General features: G+C 42.8%; 1 protein-coding gene across 1 annotated transcript; it reads left to right on the forward strand.

Annotated features, from left to right (window-relative positions):
- The first annotated feature begins 3925 nt into the window (after positions 1–3925).
- On the forward strand, positions 3926–19166 carry LOC144500887 (CUB and zona pellucida-like domain-containing protein 1). Its single transcript, XM_078224370.1, has 7 exons — positions 3926–3950; positions 10319–10466; positions 12674–12882; positions 14636–14811; positions 16128–16528; positions 18224–18495; positions 18646–19166. The coding sequence occupies exons 2-7, from the start codon at positions 10408–10410 to the stop codon at positions 18687–18689; spliced, it is 1161 nt and encodes a 386-aa protein (XP_078080496.1). The 5' UTR covers positions 3926–3950; positions 10319–10407; the 3' UTR covers positions 18690–19166.
- The last annotated feature ends 4041 nt before the right edge of the window (positions 19167–23207 follow it).

The raw sequence follows: 23207 nt of genomic DNA on the forward strand, positions 1-23207 counted from the left end.
TTCTTTCCTAAATCCTGCTCGTAAACATCATATGAAGTTTGAGGCTTAAATAAATAGAAGAAATATTCATGTTTTCATGCAATCCTTTTTATTATTTTGACATGGGCAGACTCAGCACAGGCAAAACATGTGAAAAATATTCCCCAAGTAATTTACATTAAGTCCTGTCCAGAGGACAGACATTTTTTTTGTCTATAGGCAGGTAGCACAGAGCATCTTTTCTGCAGCAAGATGCACCTGACATCTGTTCACAGATTCTCCTATTCACCCCAAAATGTCAGAGAGGGGATTCCATTGTTGCTGCCATTATTGGTGCCAAGGAACGAAAGGAATAGGAATTTACAGCAAATGGCATAAAGATATATCAGGGCTGGTCATTCTTTCTTAAATATTATTCACAGAGTTCAAATGAAGTTTGAGACGTCCATAGATATTAAAAATATTTTTCTTACTTACGCATTTATTTTTATTATTTTGACACTACCAGCTCCATCTGCAACATCAGGTATGCAAAATTCCTTCAACCAAATCTATTGTTGTATTTTTGAATGATAAATGTTCATTACATTTCTTTGAAAATTTGTAATCAGTAACACTGTTAACAATCAACACAAGTTCAGATCTAACTTGACGTTTATTGTATAGCAGGACACAGTGGCTCATGCAGATACAACTGTGGGGGCTATTCTTCAGATTGTTCCTGTGATTATAACTGTCGATATTATGGTAGCTGTTGTTCTGATTTCTGTGATTACTGCCCTCACGTTAATTACGGTAAGAGAACTTTCAGATAATAAACTAATGTTTCAATTTATCTTCTTATTTATTCTGATTAAAGTGATGAACATAAACATAAGAATGGAACATTAATGAAGATTATTGTTCACATTGTGAATCAGTGTAGCTGTGTCCAGCTGATGTGAGATTTGTTTCTGTAATGTGTGTTGTGATCTGTGACTTTATGGACAGGATAGATTTGTGCTGCACTTTTTAGCTGTTAAAACTGGGTCAGTTTTGCAGTGTTTGCAAAATGTGTCTCCCTGGATCCCATATTTTCAGCAACATGTGGCAGGCCTGATTTTGGCAAGTGTATTTGTTGCTCATTAGGAGTGTGTGCTGGGAGTATGGAGACAGATCGGGATGATGCTCGGTGTGTAACATTGATTTGACGCTCACCCTGGCACATCCAACCTCATCACTCCAGCTCATGTCCTCTCTAAACCTCACACAGCTTGACCTGAACTCAGGAGCAGGAAGGATCACCCATCAACCTGATATAAAAGAATTTTGATTTTATTTGATTTGATTTATTATTGTCACATGTATTAACATACTGTGAAAAGTATTGTTTCTTGCGCGCTATACAGACAAAACATGCCGTTCATAGAGAAGGAACTGAGACAGTGCAGAATGTAGTGTTACAGTCATAGCAAGGGGGCGGAGAAAGATCAACTTAATGCAAGGTAAGTCCACTCAAAAATCTGACAGCAGCAGGGAAGAAGCTGTTCTTGAGTTGGTTGGTATGTGATCTCAGATTTTGTATCTTTTTCCTGAAGGAAGAAGGTGGAAGAGAGAATGTCCGGGGTGCGTGGGGTCCTTAATTATGCTGGCTGCTTTACCGAGGCAGTGGGAAGTGTAGACAGAGTCAATGGATGGGAGGCTGGTTAGCGTGATGGATTGGGCTACATTCACGACCTTTTGTAGTTCCTTGCGGTCTTGGGCAGAGCAGGAGCCATACCAAACTGTGATACAGCCAGAAAGACTGCCTTCTACAGTGCACCTGTAAAAGTTGGTGAGAGTTGTAGCTGACATGCCAAATTTCCTTATTTTTCTGAGAAAGTAGAGGTGTTGGTGGGCTTTCTTAACTATAGGGTTGGCAAGGGGGGACCAGGACAGGTTGTTGGTGAGCTGGACATCTAAAAACCTGAAGCTCTCGACCCTTTCTGCTTCGTCCCCATTGATGTAGACAGGGGCATGCTCTCCTTTATGCTTCCTGAGGTCGATGACAATCTCCTTCATTTTGTTGACATTGAGGGACAGATTATTGTTGCCGCACCAGTTCACCAAATTCTCTATCTCATTCCTGTACTCTGTCTCGTCATTGTTTGAGATCCAACCCACTACAGTGGTGTCGTCAGCAAACTTGAAAATTGAATTGGAGGGGAATTTGGTCACACAGTCATAGGTGTATAAGGAGTATAGTAGGGGGCTGAGAACACAGCCTTGTGGGGCACCGGTGTTGAGGATGATCGTGGAGGAGGTTTTGTTGCCTATCCTTACTGATTTTGGTCTGTGAGTTAGGAAGTTCAGGATCCAGTCACAGAGGGAGGTGCCAAGGCCCAGGCCACGGAGTCTGGAGATGGGTTTCGTGGGAATAATAGTGTTGAAGGCTGAACTATAGTCAATAAATCGGAGTCTGACATAGGTGTACTTGTTATCTAGGTGTTCCAGGGTTGAGTGCAGGGCCAGGGAAATGGCGTTTGCTGTGGACCCGTTGCAGCGGTGGGCAAACTGTAGTGGATCCAGGTAGTCTGGGAGTCATCAACTACCTCCATGTTCATGTCACGTTCAGAGTTGAACTGGATTTTGCTGATTTTGTAGGAATGATGTGAGTTTTCCACTAGTGTTCTAAGTTATTGACATTTGCAGGGAGTTCAAGGTTTCAGCTCAGACCCCTTGCTGTCAGTCATGGATGATTTATTTACCAGCAACCTTGGCCGGCAGTGATTGAGGAGAGGAAGCACAGAGGAGGACAAGATGCCCACAGAGAGGAGGAGGAGTAGATGGGCTCTCGAGATAATGCCTCATGTCCCAGAGTCTTTAAGGGGGAGTTCACTTACCTTAACCTTAAGGAACACAGTGGCAGGAATCTTGTTGAGGTGTCGGGGTTGTTGCCTGCCAGCTGGAGAGTCAGTCAGAGACCCTTATGTCCACTTTACTGGAAAGCCCACCAAATCACACACCAATCAGGCAGTGGTTTCAACGGTTTCACTCTCTGAATGTGCAATAGAATATGACCATCCTCAGCACGTATTTTATTTTTGGATGGGCATGGGGCTGTATATATTGTGTGTGACAGGCTGGCTGCTACAGGGTGACTTGTACTGTCCAGTTGTTTGTAGATTTGAACAATACTTGATAATTATTTCTCTTTTTGTCATATGTTATAACAAAACAAAAGAACAATACAGCCCAGGAACAGGCCCTTCGGCCCTCCAAGCCTGTGCCGCTCCTTGGTCCAAACTAGACCATTCTTTTGTATCCCTCCATTCCCACTCCGTTCATATGGCTGTCTAGATAAGTCTTAAACGTTCCCAGTGTGTCCGCCTCCACCACCTTGCCTGGCAGCACGTTCCAGGCCCCCACCACCCTCTGTGTAAAATATGTCCTTCTGATATCTGTGTTAAACCTCCCCCCCTTCACCTTGAACCTATGACCCCTCGTGAACGTCACCACCGACCTGGGGAAAAGCTTCCCACCGTTCACCCCATCTATGCCTTTCATAATTTTATACACCTCTATTAAGTCTCCCCTCATCCTCCGTATTTCCAGGGAGAACAACCCCAGTTTACCCAATCTCTCCTCATAAATAAGCCCCTCCACACCAGGCAACATCCTGGTAAACCTCCTCTGTACTCTCTCCAAAGCCTCCACATCCTTCTGGTAGTGTGGCGACCAGAACTGGACGCAGTATTCCAAATGCGGCCGAACCAATGTTCTATACATCTGCAACATCAGACCCCAACTTTTATACTCGATGTCCCATCCTATAAAGGCAAGCATGCCATATGCCTTCTTCACCACCTTCTCCACCTGTGATGTCACCTTCAATATAATATTAATATTTCTGAGTATGAATGGTAGAAGATTCTTCAAAAACACTTGACAATGCAACTAAACTGAATGTGTTTCTGTACAGGATACTGCAGTGTTTATTCAACAACAGGTGAGTAACATTTCAATTCATTTTCAGTTACTTTATCAGTTTGTATATTTGCTGTCCATAGATCTGTTAGAGCAATTAATCCCAATGGTTGTACTCAGCGAATCACATCGTTGATTTGAGAAAGTTTTTCTCTGCTGCCGTCTAAAGCCTGAATAATATCTCTGTAACCATGAGTTCATCCAAATCTCTGCTGTCCATTCTCCGTTCGGGAGTTACAATTGACCATCGGATATAGGGATTCAGTGAGACTGTTCACTCCGTTATGTCGAGGGGTGATGGGACATTGACACTTACCAAGAACAGTAACCCTCAGCCCGTGTTTGCAGCATCTTTGACAGGATCGTCCCTGATGGACATTGGAAATGTCCCGTTCACTCTTCTACCTTTAATCCTTATTCTTTAATCAAATGAAGTTTCAGTTTGAATAGATATAAAAATGTTCTTGTGGCTTCTGCATTGATTTTTATTATTTTCACTGGGTCTAGTGAAACTACATTAATAGCCACGGAATCAACCTTCAAGGACACATATTCGTCCACTTCTGAACAATAGAACTTATTTACATTTCTTTGATAATTATGGTTTTCAATGTTTTTTACAGTGAATGTAACGGCTACATGAGAAGAAATAGGGGCAGACCAGGCCATTTGGCCCATCAAACCTGCTCCTGAATTCAGTGAGATCATGGTTGGTCTGATTGTGGCCAAAACTCCATTTTCCTCTCCCTTGACTCCCTTGTCGATCAAAAATCTGTCCCGCTGCGCATTGACTATGATCAATGAGCCATCATCCTCTGCTCACTGGGATGGAGAATTTCACAGATTAATAACCATCTGAGAGGAGAAATTCAAATCACCATTTTAAATTATTTTGTTAGGGTGAAAAATACAGCTATTCGGCTGCAGTGTACTTCAATCTCAAGAAAACCAGACAAAGACTCTTGCAATGGAATTTTCCTATTCTGCCCGCCACGGCAATTGTAGCGGGCAGGACACGGACCATGCAAAGGTCCGTTGACCTTGGGCAGGATTTTCCGGTCTTAGAGTGAGCGCGGCTGGCAAATCCTGCCTTTGGACATGAAGGCAAGGCCTTTATTATGAATTATAGTACGGGCCGGCCCCAGCGCTCCAACCAGTGGTACACCAGGAAGAGCCTTGGTTCAAGAATTGTACAGACAGTTAACAGTTAAAACCCAGTTACAAGAAATTTGCATATACCAGTCAAAAGATGTATATTTGCACAAGGGTTATCTTTTTCCACTCCCAGTTATTGATTAGATTTACATCATGCCTAAGGTGGGAACACAATTGACCAATTATGACTTGTGCACATCTACTTGATTATAATAATATGCAATCAGTGTAATGGTTTGTACAATGTTATGTGGTCTGATTTACTACCGGCTCCAATTAGTTTTTAACATAACAATTTATATCTGGCTTGTGGACATCAGTTACACTCTCTTGTCCCGTTTTCCCAGTGCTTAATGAATTCTCTAGAGTTGCCTCCCTAAGTTACCATTGGATGATTTGGCTGTCAGTGTAGGTGGTGGATAACCCCACATTGTTTTTACAGACCTTGAGATCTAACACCTGTGAAGTCCTGCCTGGGAACTAGCCCCTGGCTGGTTGTGTCCTTGGGGTTCCTCCTTGCAGCTAACAGCTTGCCTCTCACAGACTCAGCTGAAGATTTTCAAACCCTTTAAGTAAATAGTGGAGGTGAAAAACATATACTGGAGTTTTAAATTAATTTTTTCAATATAACATCCATATAACCTGCTACACCCTTTTCACTTTCATAGAGTAAGATCAGCATGCGTTGGCGATCTCTAATTGCCCTTGAGAAGGTAGTGGTGAACCTCTTTATCGAAGCCCTGGTGTAGGCCCATCCACTATGTTGTTGGGAAGGGTGTTCCGGAATTTCTGACCCAATGACAGCAAAGGAATGGTGATATCGATCTAAATCAAGATGGTGTGTGTCTTAGAGGGGAATTTGCAGCTGGTGGTGTTCCCATCCATTTGTTGCACTTGTCCTTCTGGGTGGATCAAAATGGGTGGATAGAAACAAATGGTTCTCAGTACTTGAGGGGTCTAAACCTAAAAGGCAGAGTTGCTGAAAAAAGCTGTTGAAGTTTTTCACCCTGCACTCATCAGGACCAATTCGTAAGAATATCAATTCTAAAGTGAACAACAATTTATACTATCTGAGAGTGGTGATTGGTTAGCAAGTGGGCTATAATTAGTAGAATTGGTATTGTTGCGAACATGTAACGATAAGTGCAAGACAAAGAGCTTCAACAGCTTAATTCTTCTCAACAATACTGAAGTTCTGTACCACCAAATGGCTACAAAATGAAATGAATGATATTTTGAACAGGAGACTCAGTTTTCACTTCCTCACTCAGAGTCATGAGGAGATTCAATTCATTTCCAGGCAGAATGGACATTAATATTCAAGATCAGTTGACAGGTAGAAAAGGGGATGAAGGGATATGATAACAAAGTGTAAATATGAATAGAATTATTTACCCCCATAGTGGGTAAATATTGCCATGGGCTTGTAGGGATGAATTGTCTGCCATTTTCCGATTTGTATGCATTATATCTGTTATCTTATCCCTTTCAAAAATATGTTATCATTATTTGTTTATGGTTAACTGAATCATTTTCCTAATTATAATCTGTACCTTTTAAAAAATCTTTTTCAGCACAAGAACCAGGTAACTATTTTTAAATGTTCCTCATCTTTTTCTTTAAGCTTAAACTTCAGACTGAAGGGATCCCAAATATAGATATTTCACAGCTGAGTTCTGAGCAATTTTATTCTTGCTTCAATATTTTCCTTCCAAACCTCTTGTCATGAGCTCCCATTTCATGAACACTGTGATTATGCTTAGGTACAGTTACATACAGCCCAGCAACCATCTGCTATTTCACCATGTTGCCACTCCTCATGTGTGCCCCTAAAGTTTGTGGCTGAGCTGACAACAATGGAGCCAATATTGTCAAAGATTTGACTCAACTGTGCAGTCAACATTTGACAATAATGGAAGAAGATTACATTTTCCTTCATTATTCATTCTCGGGATTTGGGCGTCGATGGCTAGGCCAACATTCATTGCCCATCCGTAATTGTCCTTGAGAAGGTGGTGGTGAGTTGCCTTCTTGAACCGTTGCTGTCCATGTGGTGTAGATATATACACAGTGCTGTTAGGGAGGGGGTTTTCAGGATTTTGATGCAGCGACAGTGAACAAACGGCGATTTAGTCAGGATAGTGTGCGGATTTTGGGGGAAACATCCAGGTGGTGGAATCTCCATGTACCTGCTGCCCTTGTCCTTCTGGAATTTTAGGTTGTGGATTTGGAAGGTGCTGTCTTAGAAGGCTTGGTGAGTTCCTACAGTGCTTCTTACAGACTGTACTCACTGCTGCCACTGTGCTTCAGTGATGGAGGGATCTAATGTGTGTGGAAGGGGTGCCAATCAAGTGGGTGCTTTGTCCTGGGTGGTGTTGAGCTTCTTGAGTGTTATTGGAGCTACACTCATCCAGGCAAGTTAACATACTACATCACACTCCTGACTTTTGCCTTGTAGACGGTAGACAGGCTTTGGGGAGTCAGGAAGTGAGTTACTCGCCACAGGATTTCTATCCTTTGACCTGCTCTTGTAGCCACAATATTTATATGTCCAGTCCAGTTCTGTTTCTGGTCAGTGGTAACTCCAGAATGTTGACAGTGGGGGATTCAGTGATGGTACTGCCATTGAGTATTAAGGGTTGATAATCAGAATCTTTCCTCTTGTAACTAGTCATTGCCTCGCACTTTTGTAGTGTAAACGTTACTTGCCACCTTTCAGCCCAAGTCCCGTTGCATTTGGGCACGGACTGCTTCAGTATCTGAGGAATCACAGATAGTGCTGAACATTGTGCAATCATCAGTGAACATCCCCATTCTGACCTTATGACGGTGGGAAGGTCATTGATGAAGCAGGTGAACATAGTTGGGCCTAGGACACTACCCTGAGGAACTCCTGCGCTGATGTCCCGGAGCTGAGAAGATTGACCTCTAATAACCATAACCATCATATAAAAGGTTGAAATGGTAGTAATGCTGCAAATATTAGTAAGAGAAATGATTTTAAAATACAGAAATCTAATGGTCTGCTGCAGTAAAGTAACAAAAGGATCTAAATCTTTGAAGATTGGTCACAATGGACTGGTAGAAATGTCAATTCCTGCAGAACTGCAGTCCTTCAATATTCACATTCACATCTAAAAATCACAAAGTTCACCTTTTTATGATCAAGGGCAAAATAAATCCACACATAGATTTGGGGAATACTTTCCAAAACTTTCTGCTGAAAATCAAATTCTTTTGCAAACTCTTTTGTTAATTTCTATATATTAGAAAGTGCATAACTCCACCAAGCACTCTGCAAGTTTATTGAGTTAACAGCTGGATCATACAAACAGGACAACCCGCGATTTTATTGACAATTAGGTTATCCTGGTCTTAGCCAAGATAACAGTAGGGTTGCTATTGGCCTCAGTACCCAGATAAGCTAGTAAAGTCAAACAAAAACAGTGGAAGGATGCATTTCTGAATGGAGGGCTGTGACAAGTGATGTTCCTCAGGGATCAGTGCTGGGACCTTTGCTGTTTGTAATATATATAAATGATTTGGAAGAAAATGTAATTGGTTTGATTAGTAAGTTTGCGGACGACACAAAAGTTGGTGGATTTGCGGATAGCGATGAGGACCGTCAGAGGATACAACAGGATATAGAATGGTTGGAGACTTGGGGGGAGAGATGGCAGATGGAGTTTAATCCAGACAACGGCGGCACGGTGGCACAGTAGTTAGGACCGCTGCCTCACAGCTCCAGGCACCTGGGTTCGAATCCCGGCTTGGGTCACTGTCTGTGTGGAGTTTGCACGTTCTCCCCATGTTTGCATGGATTTCCTCCGGGTCCTCCGGTTTCCTCCCACAGTCCAAAGAAGTGCGGGTTAGGTTGATTGGCCATGTTAAATTACTGCTTAGTGTCGTGGGATGCGTAGGTTAGAGGGATTAGCAGGGTAAATATGTGGAGTTACGGGGAAAGGGCCTGGGTGGGATTGTTGTCTGTGCAGACTCGATGCGCCGAGTGGCCTCCTTCTGCACTGTACGATTCTATGATTCTATGAAATGTGAGGTGATGTATTTTGGAAGGTCTAATACAAATGGAAAATATACAGTAAATGGCAGAACCCTTAAGAGTATTCATAAGCTGAAGGATCAGAGTGCGCAAGTACACAGGTCACTGAAAGTGGTAACGCACATGGAGAAGGATGTCAAGAAGGCATACAGCATGCTTGCCTTCATTGGCCGGGGCATTGAGTTTAAAAATTGGCAAGTCATGTTGCAGCTTTATAGAACCTTAGGCCGCACTTGGAATATAGTGATCAATTCTGGTTGCCACACTGCCAGAATGATGTGGAGGCTTTGGAGAGGGTACAGAAACGATTTACCAGGTTGTTGCCTGGCATGGAGCGCATTAGCTATGAGGAGAAGTTGGAGAAACTTGGTTTGTTCTCACTGGGACGATGGAGGTTGAGGAGCAACCTGATGGAAGTCTACAAGTTTATGAGGGACATGGACAGAGTGGATAGTCAGAAGCATTTTCCCAGGGTGGAAGAGTCAATTACTAGGGGGCATTGATTTAAGGTGCGAGGGGCAAGGTTTAAAGGAGATGTACGAGGCAAGTTTTTTTACACAGAGGGTAGTGGGTGCCTGGAACTCGCTGCCGGGGAGGTAGTGGAAGCAGATACAGCAGTGACTTTCAAGGGGCGTCTTGACAAATACATGAATAGGATGGGAATGGAGGGATCTGGTCCCAGGAAGGGTAGGGGGTTTTAGTTCAGTCGGGCAGCATGGTCGGTGCAGGCTTGGAGGTCCGAAGGACCGGTTCCTGTGCTGTAATTTTCTTTGTTCTTTGTTCTAAGACATCCTCTCAGCCTTTCCATGTACTGTCATTGGTAGTCAGTGTGTACGGACATCCGATGAAATTAGAATCAGGCTCCTCTGTGATGGCCCACGAGCTGAGCTGTGAGCACTCACTGTCAAGGCAATCAGTAATGCCAAAAAACATGGCGATTGGTGACTGGTAGCTGTGGAACATTATAGCAACAATGAGTGAATGGATGTAAGGGAAATTCTGAGAAAAGGAAGATTATCCATGCTTACAATGGAAGGTGAAGCAGGCACGAGTGTCTATATGGTCACTCTTGCTTAGATTTCTTATGTTCAGGAAAATTGGCAAAGAATAAAAAAACAAATCGATTGTTATTTTCCAATACATTGTATCACGTGAACTTATCCATTTCCTTACTGTTAATAGTTGAATCATGCGGAGGGTACCTTGACTCTGTCTATGGGTCTGTTCTCAGTCCCAATTATCCACACTACTATCCAAATTATGCACAATGCATGTGGTTTATAAGAGCGGACAGAAACCAAAGAATCAAGCTGGAATTCAGTGACATCGAGTGAGTAAAAATATTTCCACTTTCATGTTTTATTGTGAAGGATGACGGGATTATTGATCATTGCTATTGGATTCACTTCACTTAACATCAATACTCTTGGGAGACTTGGGAGTAATGTGATGTTGAATGTCAGAAATTTTAGGCCTCATACTTAAACTGAAATGTACCCTTCAGGAAACAGGCATTCTTCATTTTGTCAACAATGTTATAGAAAGCCGTTAGGTTGTGCAGTGAAATAAAACCCATCAGATCAGAGATCTTTCTCTGTCTGGCTGACACTCCTTTGAATAGAAATCAAGGCTCTGATTCTCCCATCGCGACCCGCAACTTTTCTGGCAGCTCGCAGTGGGAGATGCGCGTCGCCAGCCTTGTTCCGGGATTTGCGCATACGCGGGAATGCATGTGCATCTCCCAGAGCCGGTGAACAGTCGCCGGTCAGACCATACTGGAAACCGGTGGGAAGGCAGGTAATTAATTTAAATCTTTTAAAAATGTATTTCAAATATGGTTATTAGTTCATTATTGGGAACTTACCGGTCCTGGTGGAACTTCCCACCCCGCCAGGAGTACTTCATTCCGGCGGGGTTCAGACTAGCTCTCCACGTTTGGGGAACTAGTGGGAGACCACACCGGAATTACCACACCCATGCCCAGGGGGCACCTTGGCACTGCCCATTGGGCATTGGGCAGTGCCAAGTGGGTGGGGCCTATTATGGGGAGGGCCTAGGGGCAATCGGTGGGGTTGGGGGGTCCCGCTGGCACTCTGCAGACAGGATTGGTCTGGGATGGAGGGAGGGCAGCGATTGGGGCGGGCTGGGGGGGTGGTCTATTGGAGTGGGGGCCCCTGAACCTGGGGGGGATCAGTGCGGAGGGGTCTGCTGGGGTGAGGGGGGTGGGGGTATCGCCACTGCTGGGGGGTTTGGGTTGTACATTGTGGTGCTCCGGGATGGGGGGGGGGGGGTCAGGGCTGGCCTGGGAATTGCTGTGGGGGCTGCGATCAGTCCTTGGGGGGTGCTGGAGGGGCAGCACTGCAGGGACCAATCGAGCTGGCCAGCAAACGGGGTGTCCAACAGATTGGAGCCACTGCTCATGCGCAGAATTCCAGAACTGTCAGACTCCGGCGCGAATAGGCCCCGCTCCCCCTGGGTTTTTAATAATATTCACGACTGGGACCTCTGCAGTGCACAAAGTGGGGATGTTCAGATGAGAAGCTGAACTGACAAAACAGTCAGGATCTAGAACAGTTCTCCCGCCAATTCAGTGCTTTTGGGAGAATCGCGGCTCAACTTTCTCCTGTTAGAAAATTTACTCATGATCAGGAACCAGTGTAAGACAGTGTGATTAATTCATTCTTATGTGCTTTGCGCGAAGGATGTTCAATGGAGCTATCTCGAAGAAGTGAAGGGGAGTTATCCCTGGTGCCCCAGTCAATCCCGCAATCAACATTACATAAACAGATTATTTGGTCATTATCATATTTCTGTTTGTAGAAATTTGCTTTTGCAACATGACTGCCACTCTTCTTACATTGCAATCATGGCTAGACTTCCAAAGTATCTCATTGGTTGTAAAATGCTTTAAGACACCGAGTGGTTATGAATGGTGCTGTCTAAATTCAGATCATATTTATACATGTCTAGTGGGGAGATGGTGTTGTAGTAATAATGTCACCAGACTAGTAATCCAGAGGCCAAGGGTAATTTTCGGGCATCATATGCACAAATACCACCATAGCAACTAGTGTCATTTAAATTCAATACATCATTTTGGAATTTAAAACCAGTCTTAGTAATGATGTCCATGAAACTATTGCCAATTTTTATTAAACATTCATTAATTCTGGTTCACTAATGTCCAATACAAAGGGAAATCTGCCATCCTTTCCTGGTCTGGCTTACATGTGAGTCCAGACCCATAGAAATGTTGGTTGACTGTTAACTGCCCCCTGAAGTGGCTTAACAAGTTACTCAGTTCAAGGGCAAATAGGAATGGGCAACAAATGCTGGCCTTGCCAGAAAAGCACACATCTAAAGGAAGAATAAAAACTATAATCAATGTTCTTTGTTTAGGTCCTGCAATGTCTTTTAGTGATGCTTAAACATGCAGACATATTTATAATATCTGATTTATTAGGTAAGTTGATTTTTAAAAAAAGACAATGGATTGTTGCTGCATTAATTTTGAAACTATGATAATTGTTTCAACAGGCTGGAAACTTCATCGAGTTGCTCATTTGATTATATTGCAATCTATGATGGGCCATCAACACATTCAGCTTTGCTTTCTAAATTCTGTTATGGATCAGATCAGATATTTGTATCATCATCGAACAGTATGACAATTTATTTTAGAACTGATGGCAGTGTTACTCGACGTGGGTTTGCTGCAAACTACTATGTTCTGCCGAATGATGACGGTGAGATTGGTTACACTTCTTGTCTCAGAATTGCAATGCACTTTCAGCTAGAAGAAATGTAGGGAAATTGAAGCTTGGTATATTTTGCACATTTAAAGTTCAGTTCAAAAATCTTTATCTGTATATCCATTAGAAATGGAGCCAAAATGTAGATTTCCAATTTACCACCCATGTGCAATGCTGCTCTTGCAGTCAGAAAACCATTATAGAATCTGACTGATATGTATTTCCATTGATTTCAATCGCAACAGGAGTTTATACAATGGCGACAAGTTGAAAATCTATCCCACCTTTTCAAAGTAGCTGTATCATTGTTTGTCTTTTTACGTGAACCCTATTCGCATAAAACATGTCACAGTTAATCCAACCAACACTCCTCTTGCTGTGAGAGGAAAGACACTTGTATTTATATTACCTGGGACTGAAATTCTGAACTTTGGTAACGTTAGTGAAAAATTAACACAGTACTAAAATATACTTGTTGCTAAAATTTGCAATTAAAAGAATTTCAGTTCATATATTTCAGTTTTTGTTAATACAAATTCAGTTGAAAATATAACATGAATAAATTCTGTATGGAAAAATTCATGGGCAATACAATGACTGGTGATAGAGTTTTGAAATGATACAACATCATCCTCCAGCAGTCATTTTATTTTTTAAAGAAAGAAAAACTCCTCCTCCATGTGAAGGTTGTTTCATTCCAAGGAAAACCATCTCAGAGTTGGAAACAGTGGTAGAACACAGGTCTCAATAACTTGAGGTCCAATCATGTATTGACAAATGGTACTGATGATTGACCAAGAATGTTCCGATCCCTACAGAGACCCATAACTTTTAAACAGAGATTTGAATTCCCAGTGACGATTCAAAGGATTGCACAAGTTTTTACATTTCTAGTTTTTGACTGAAACAAACAAACTAAAATCAATTCTGACTGAACATTACTTAGTAGGCAATTAAGAAACTAAAGAAAAGGTTACACTGTGTAAAACACCACATTGCATTTTTCCCTCACACTACGCTCTTTGCAATCTTTACAGGAAACACTCCAAACTTACTCCCAGCTTCCAACAAATTTGTTTCTTTTTCCCCATTTTGCTGAGTTGTTACATCCAGTGTCAGCCAAAAATTGTTTCCTTCAGTTTTCTGAGAATCCATAAAAAGATTTCCAGCAGCAATGCGCAGTCTGGTGACTCCTTCTCCTGGCCACACCAAGACAAATCATCCAGCGTCCTTAAATCTTCATAGGTCCTCTCTCGATAACCAATGAATGTGCTCCCACCTGTCCAGTAGCTAACAGCCTTCTTTTCTACTGTTCACATTGGCTGCTGTTTCCATGTCTCTTTCTCTCTCTCTGGGATTCTCACTCTATCTCTCTGTCGAGGATGTCTAAGTCAGTAATTCCGAAAACTTATATGTCTATCCATAGCAAAGTCAGCTGCTCTTTTATTTTGTGTTCAGCTGTTAAATCTGGCACTTGGGTATCAATATTTCTGGATCTGGGCCTCCCCATCCCCCTGGCAATCAGGTCAAATAGGCTTATCATTAGGTAAGACTAGTAGTTCATTTTCATTTCTCCATTTTACCTTGAATTAAAGAGACAGTTTCATACATAGTAATATTATAAACAAATAACAGGTGAAATTAGTAACACGAAACATTTTAGTACTGGTGCCAATACAGATAATCATTCTCTAAAACAAGTTCATTTCTGATGTATAGAATTCATTCAACTTTGATTTTTTTCCAGGTTTTTTAATCTGCTCGACAGATTATATGGAAGCAAAAATTAGTAGGTCCTACCTCCACCTTCTGGGTTTTAATGAACACAGTCTTTATCTGAATGATCAAAACTGCTCGCCGATAATAACAACTCATGACGTGGTGTTCAAAATACCACTTAATATGTGTGGTACAGAACGGCAGGTAAGGAAACAGGAGTGGGAGGATTGATCCCACAAAATACAAACCATTATTCTTCCATTCCCCATGATGATAAAGTTGTAGAAATGTTCAAGCTCAACCCTCTTACCCTTTCAACTGCTACACTATTGCCCTTGCAAAAATACTGCATAAAGATATGGTGCTCAAATTATGTACCACCTTTGATTTTGACATAGCCATTCTGCACCCAAATACTATAATGAATTGTTAGCCATTGTGTTGTTGTTGTCAAAACCTCTGATATGGTTTGGTATAATGCGCTTCCAAACTATGGCCTCTGACCTATCTTTGTTACCACTTCCTCCATCAATTTACTTTTTTGCAGTTGAAAGCTCATTCTTTGACTTGCTTTCCATTTTTCCCATCTTCTCACGGACTGCCCTCACCTCCTCTATTCCTTACCTCTATCAGTGAGCTTGTGAACCTTTTTGCTTTTGATTCCACCCTACATTTTTCTAGACCACATGCCATCACTTCACCACTTTCACAATGTACGGTGGTATCCTTCATGTCTTTCTTATTCATGAAATGAAAGTCAATTCTTCACTTATAGGGCTAATTGACAGCTCTAGCCTCTTATCTTTGATGGTTCTACCATTAGTCCTTTCTCATGGATTGATGTTCCTAGCCTCAGGATCTCAAATTCTTTTCACCCCATTCATAGAATCCCTACAGTACAGAAAGAGGCCATTCGGCCCATCGAGTCTGCACCGACCACAATCCCACCCAGGCCCTACCCCCATATCCCCACATATTCTACCCACTAATCCCTCTAACCTATGCATCTCAGAAGACTAAGGGGCAATTTTTAGCATGGCCAATCAACCTAACCCGCACATCTTTGGACTGCGGGAGGAAACCAGAGCACCCGGAGGAAACCCACGCAGACACGAGGAGAATGTGCAAACTCCACACAGACAGTGACCCAAGCCAGGAATCGAACCCAGGTCCCTGGAGCTGTGAAGCAACAGTGCTAACCATTGTGCTACCGTGCCGCCCATCGCAAATGTCACCTCCTAGAAGAGGGGTTTTTTTTTGCTTTCACGCTGAACAGTTTATTTTTCAACTTTCTGGAAGGAAATATTTCCCAAGGCTTGAATTCTGCCTTCTATATAAGGTTAATCTTCCTCCACCACCATTCCCCAGGATTTTTGTGCTGGGGCTAATTTTATTTTGGATAATAAACTACAATTTGTCATATTTTAAACTTCAAAAATATGAATTTGTGCAGTGAAGTCTACCATCTGCCATCCAGCTTCTGAAAGATTTCAATTCTAATGTGCATTCTCTGCTCACAGGACAACAATGGCAGCATCATATATTCCAACGCCATCCGGTCTTCACCTTCTAACTCAGTTATAACTCGGGAAACAAATTTACAGTTCAACATTGGCTGTGAGATGCAGCAGGATACCATGTTTAAAATAATGTATGTGACAAATGAAAGCTTGACAGCTGACATAGTAGAAAACGTGACAGCATCTGGCACCTTTAATATCAGCATGGCATTCTATGACTCGCCATCGTTCACCAGGCCAGTGCTGGATTCACCTTACTATGTGGATCTGAGGCAGGACCTGTTCCTACAAGTGAACTTGCACAGTTCAGACATGCATCTCGTGGTTTTTGTGGACACCTGCACAGCGTCACCTTATAGTTATGACTGGACATCAAGGACCTATGATCTAATAAAGAATGGGTAAGAAATGTTAACCTTTCATCAAAATGTTCCTGATTGAGATATATTGACATTTATTCAGAATATCTTAAATCCAAACTGCAACAGTCACTGCGATCTTCTGTATGTGTATCTTCTGTATGTGTATCTTCTGTATGTGTATCTTCTGTATGTGGTAGTATGTCATAAAAAGGGTTTAAAAGCTTCAAATGGAATCTTTCTCAACTAGCACTAGAACTTGAGTTTTGAGCAAGCTTTTTTATGAGCTATTGGTGTGTTATGAGAATTATATGTTTTAAAATGCATTCTATTTTCCCTTCATTACTTCAACAACTAACATTTATGAATGTGACTCATGAATTATAAGCCATGAAATGTGTACGCAAGCTTAAAATAATTCTAAGCATAACTCTTAGCTGTCTTTTGAAGTATTCCAGCAAGCTATCCGGTTTCTAGTGATAGACAATAGATTTTGGGGTTGGGTCAATGGGCATGGAAGTACCAGAGCTTGGCATGGGTGGGCATGAAGGGACACAAGCGATGGGTTGAAGGACAGAGTCTGGCATAGGATGCATGAGTGGCCTGAAGGAGTGGATTGGGCATAACTTGGTACAGGGGCATGAGGAGGACCATTTGAATTTATCTTTTAAAAGGCCCTCTCATTAGGATTTATGACTCCACTAAGAGGACATGAACCACAATTCTTGAAAAACCTGCCCAACACCATGAAAATTGCAGAGGAGGAGGTGATGCACATCTCCACAATGGAATTAGTTATGCCTGGATTGCAAGGTGTGGGCTTCTAACAGGAAGCACCTACACCCTATAAAGGTACCCTCAAGAATTGCACAGCCTGGGAATGGGGTCAGGAGTCATGGAATCCCTACAGTGCAGAAGGAGGCCATTCGGCCCATCGAGTCCGTTCCAACTCTCTGACAGAGTGTCTTACCCAGGCCCTCTCCCCCACGCTATCTTATCCCCGTAACTCCTCACATTTACCATGGTGAATCCATCTAATATGCACAACTTTGGACAAAAAGGGGCAATTTAGCATGGCCAATCCACCTAAGCTGCACATCTTCAGACTGTGGAAAGAAACTGGAACACGTGGAGGAAACCCACACAGACACGGGGAGAATGTGCAAACTCCATTCTGACAGTCACCAAAGGTGGAATTGAACCCAGGTCCTTGGAGCTGTGAGGCAGCAGTGCTAACCACTGTACTACTGTGCTGCCATCCCGGAATCAGATACTGTCAACCATTTTTAACGGGCTCCCAAGTCTAACTGACTCAGTAGAAATCCAGGACTGAGAGTAGGACTCTGAGCAGCAATATGACCAACTACTTTTGTGTCGAGCTGTTACAAACTACACCTGACTTGGAATAAGTTCCAGTTTGAGTTTCTGTCTTCATAACTGGCAGGTTACATGGGCTTGTCTCCAGGCAGGTTCAGTATGAAGTCACATCCCCTTCTCCAAACTATTCAATTTTACCTTGAATTAAAGGAGACAGTTTAAAACATAACAGTCTCGTCAAGTCCAGCATTCGGAACAGCTATAATATAGCAACATTGCTATATTACAGCTGTTCCGAATGCTGGACTTGACATGTAAAGGCATAGTACATAAATGTACTATGCATTTACATTTTCATTGAAACTCTAGTTTGAACTAAGATTGTATGCTCCAGAATTAATACTGAAATTTATTTTACAGGTGCGTTAGGGATGGGACATACGAGTCATATTCTTCGCCAGCGAATGACATTGCACGATTTAAGTTCAATGCTTTTAAATTCCTCAACCTTAATCCTTCAGTCTATCTGCAGTGTAAACTTGTGGTCTGTAAAGCTTATGATTATTCTTCTCGCTGTTACCGTGGGTGCTTATCTCGACATAAAAGAGCCATAACCTCTTCAAAAGGAAGCACTGATGTTCTCATCGGACCCATTGAACTGAAAAATGATCTAAAAGATCATGAAAGTAGAGGTGAGCCAATCGTATTACTTACTGATTACATCACCAAAAAGCATGGTTAAATCAGAAACTTGAATATCAAAGTACACTAAAATTTTGTAGCTCCCACTATTGGTTATATTTATTTTTCAAAAGTAAGAAATTGTTTTGAATGTTTTTCAGGACTTGAGAAAAAAGTGGACGGAGCTGATGAGACAACTATCTAATCCAGCTTTCCATTCTGTCGTTGTTGGTTCTGGTTGCGGTTAGTTCAGTTTTGGTTGCCATGATGTTAAAACTATACAGGAGCCAACAAAGGGACTGTTCTTGTGAGCAGCTTCGAGGCAATTTTTCCAAGTGTCGCCGCTCACCAAATGGAATAGTCCATGGAGTTCTGCTCTGAAGTGATCCTGTCAACCAATAATCCAGAGGATTAAATTGAACACTGTTTACCATTCCACATCACTTACTGCATAGACAAAATTCAAGAGGTGATCAAAATTAATTTAAAGATTATGTGAAGCAGCTAATTTAGCTGCTGACGTCAAGTGGAAATAAATGGGAATACATTATCTACTGTATCTGTAATCGCTAATTGGATTACAACAATGGTTGAATCAATTGTTTCCGCTTTCATCAAATCTGCTACAAAAATCTTGTTATCTACAATTAATAGAAATGCAATAAAGTATTTTCTTCTGCATATCATTGTGGTACTTTATTAGAATGTTCCAAGAAGACAACTACCATGTATCAAGACGCTTCTTCCATCGGGTAGTGCTTTAATCTATTGGACCTCACTACCTCCCTCTGTCAGGCTGGAGATGAGGGAAAAGAACAGAACAAAAAACAGAGAATTCTAAGCAGGTCAGGCAGCATCTGTGGAGAGAGAAAGAAAGTAATGTTTCAGATCAATTACTTGATCAGAATTGGAAAATATCAGAAGTGTGAGAGGATTTAAGGAAGTGAGGAACAAAAGAGAAGGTCAATGATAGGGTGGAGGGTTGGAGAGTTTAGACAACAAAAAGTATGATGGTGTAAAATGGATGGTAATGGGGCAAAAAAAGAAACAATAATTGGTATTGAGGAAGTTATAATAAAGGTGGGTGTTGAGGAGGTGTCAATAACAGGAGGCAATAACAGAATCATTGCCAATTAGTGCTGTCTGATAAAATGGGAGCAATTGTTATGATTCTGGAATGGTTAAATTCAAAGTTGAATCTGGGAGGCTCTAATGTGTCTAACTGAAAGGTGAGGTGCATTTCCACAAGCTTCAATCGAGCAGTGAAGAAGGCCCATTGGGACCTAGAACTCAGTGTGACAGTGTGCTGGAGAATTAAAATGATAGGTGACCAAAAATTCCAGGTTATGCGTGCAGACTGAACAAAAGTGTTCTGAAGAGCAATCACCCAATCCATGTTTGCTCTTTCACATGTAAAGGAGATTGCTGGGGACACATGAGCTTTGGACGTTCTCTGGGTCTCTGCACCAGAATTGTATTATCAGTTTAAAATCTGAGAATATATGCTAATAGCAGGATCAGCAGTGTGTAGGTTCTACAAGAAGAAACTATGTTTACCAGTGAATTGGAATATACTCTGCATCAAACAAAATTATTTAATTCATGTCAAATTGCTTTGCTTGATTGAAATGCATTTATCATTAAATTGTGTTCTATTTTAGGGGAGGCACGGTGGCACAGTGGTTAGCATTGCTGCCTCACAGTGCCAGGGATCCAGCCTTGGGTGACTTTTCGTGGAGTTTGCACATTCTCCCCATGTCTGTGTGGGTTTCCTCCAGGTGCTCCAGTTACCTTCCAATGTCCGAAGATGTGTAGGTTAGGTAGATTGGCTATGCTAAATTGCCCCTTAGTGTCCCAAGAGGTGCAGGTTAGGGGGATTAGCCAGGGAAAATGTGCGGGATTATGGGGATAGGACGATGAGATAGGCCTGGGTGGGTTGCTGTTTCAGAGAGTTGGTGCAGATTTGATGGGCTGAATGGCCTCCTACTGCAATGTAGGGATTCTATAGTTCTATGGATGAAGCATTTAGGTTAAATAGAAAGGCTGGGATTCTCCCAAAAAAATTCTAAGTGCTGAATTCGCATAAAAACTGGAGTAAATCCCGCTGGTTTTGTCAGTGGGATTTTCAAAATGTATCTCCCATACTCTTTGCATCACAGAATGCCCTGGTGTGAATCATGATAAAAATCAGTGGGCGGGGCCTTTTCCCAGTGGATAGGCCGGCAGCATAGTTCTGAGCAGGCCATTGAACATGCGCCGACCTGTCAGCACCGAGATCAGAGAATGAACAGTAGCCCGCACTGCCGGCCTCCCAATCACTGACCAGCCCTGCGACCCTGCATCACTGGCCATGTGACCCCCCATCTCCCAATCACTGGCCTCCCGAATGTGTCCAGGCCAGCCCCGACTGCCCCCACCCCCCACCACCAGCCCACCTCAATCTCACCCCCAACTCCCACCACCAGCCCCCACCCCCACCACAGTCCCGATCTCCCTGACCCGTTTCCACACCCTCAAGCAGTCCTGACCCCCCTGGCATGCCAACTCCCCCACCCATCCCGATGGCCAGCCCCGATCAGCCCTTCCCTCCCTCTGTCACCGATCTTAACTGCAGAGTGGCAGCGTGACCCCATACGACCACCACTCACCCCCAGCGGCTCCCACCCCCCATTAGGTCCTGCTGCCCCCCTGGCCCTGCCTCCTTGGCACAGCTTGATGCCCGGTGGACAGTGCCAAGGTGCCCTCTGGGCACTGCCACTTTGCCCCTTTGGCAGTGCTAGGAGGCCAGGCTGGCATTGTCAGACTGTCATGCCCAGGGGGCACGTCCCCTTACCCTGATCTCCTGGGGAGTCTCCATGGCCTCCCTTCCCTCCAGCGATGTCGGGCTGCCCAGCTCCCCGTTAGTGGGGAGCTGATGTAAACTCTGTTTGAGTGAAACACTCATGGCCGGGGGTGGGGTGAGGGGGGTGGGGGTGCTGGGTAGAGGCTAACGGGCCCAGAAACTTCAATCACAGGCCCGCTAATGATAGAGAAATAGTTATTTAAATATTTTAATCAGCTCTGCGATGGATTTCTGGTGCAGGGCTGACGACGCCCAGCGGGAAGCCTGCTAAATGGCCTCTGCTTACGTTTCCTGGCCCGCTGCACTGCTGAGAGAATCACCCCCAAAGTGCTGAAAATACTCAGAAGGTCTGCAATATCTATGGAGAGAGAAATAGAGCTCAAGTCAAATATGACTTTTCTTCATTTCTTTAAAAGGTTTAAAACATGTACTTGTACAAATTGTGGGCCTTTGAAGACATTTCTACCTGTAATATCGCCCTAAACCATCATCTCCAACATCAGGATGACAATGGCATGGGAATACCATATCCTCCAAGTTTTCTTCTTAGCTTTCCGACTTGGATGTACATCGTTGTTCTTTCAACATTGCCTGGTTAAAATCTTCATACCTGACAGCATTGTGAGCTGTCTCGATATATAGACTGCAGCAATTCATGATAAAGCTCACCACCATCTTCTCAAAAGCAACTAGGGATAGGTAATAAATGCTGGCCTTGCCAGTGACTCCTACATCCCAAGAATGAGGAAACGGGTCCATTGGAGACTTACTTCCCATCAGGTTTGCCTGAGGTTGCCCTGGGCAGGATTTTCCACAAAATCCACTCCATGTTTTGCAGTGGCTAAGGTGACCCAATATTGGCTGGCTGTGGGATCTTCAGGTCCTGCCATTGTCAACGGGGTTTCCCGCTGAATGTACCTCTCGTCATCGGAAAACCTGCGGCAGGGATGCACCATTGGCGGGATAAGGAGATTCAGTTGGCGTGAATGGCTGGAAAAATCTGGACCCTGTGTCCACCACTTCCATGGGCCCTAAAATGAGAGATGACTTTGCACAGCACTTTTTAAATCTGAAAAAAGAATCATCCACCTGATTCAGGGGGAACTTTTGTCTAACAGAAAAATCTCTCATCTCTGGGAAATTAGGTGGTTCAGAACATGGTGTAAACCAAATGGACCCACATTCTGGTTCATTTTCTGTTTATTAATTCCCCATTTTTAGTGCAAATGGGGCAGTTTAGGGACCAAATTAATTTGCTCAACATTTGGATATCCTAGATATCAGAGTGCATTCTATCCTTCCCATTGTATCGAACTGCCTGATAGTAACCACTCATCTTACAATCTCAGAGGCAATTATAACTCTTGGCAATAGCATAAAATAATAACTCAGCCACTAATTTAAATACCTCTCCCATTTTTCTTTACTTCTATTCAAATAAAAATCAGAAGAGGCATTTAAAAGGAAGTTAAATCAATAATACACATTTTACACTACCACTAAAATGCAAAGTTAACCTCTTTATGTCCATGTACCTGAGTACCATGTGTAGAGCACATGTTAACGCAATATGAAGAACGCTATAATAAGCGAAATACTGTGGATGCTGGAATATGAAACAAGAACAGAGGATACTGAGAAAACTCAGCATGTCTGGCAGTGTCTGTAAGGAGAGAAAGCAATGTTTAATAATAATGCTACCATTTCCATTAGCCACAAACTATTAAAGGCTCATGCAGAATACCCTACCACATATATTTACCCACTTTTTTTTATTCGTGGGACATGGGCAACACTGGCTGGCCAGCATTTATTGCCCATCCTTACTTGCCCAAGGGCAGTTGAGAGTCAACCACATTGCTGCAGTCTGGAGTCACATAT

Source organism: Mustelus asterias, chromosome 11 (assembly GCF_964213995.1).
Source record: "Mustelus asterias chromosome 11, sMusAst1.hap1.1, whole genome shotgun sequence".
In the NCBI taxonomy this organism is placed as follows: domain Eukaryota; kingdom Metazoa; phylum Chordata; class Chondrichthyes; order Carcharhiniformes; family Triakidae; genus Mustelus; species Mustelus asterias.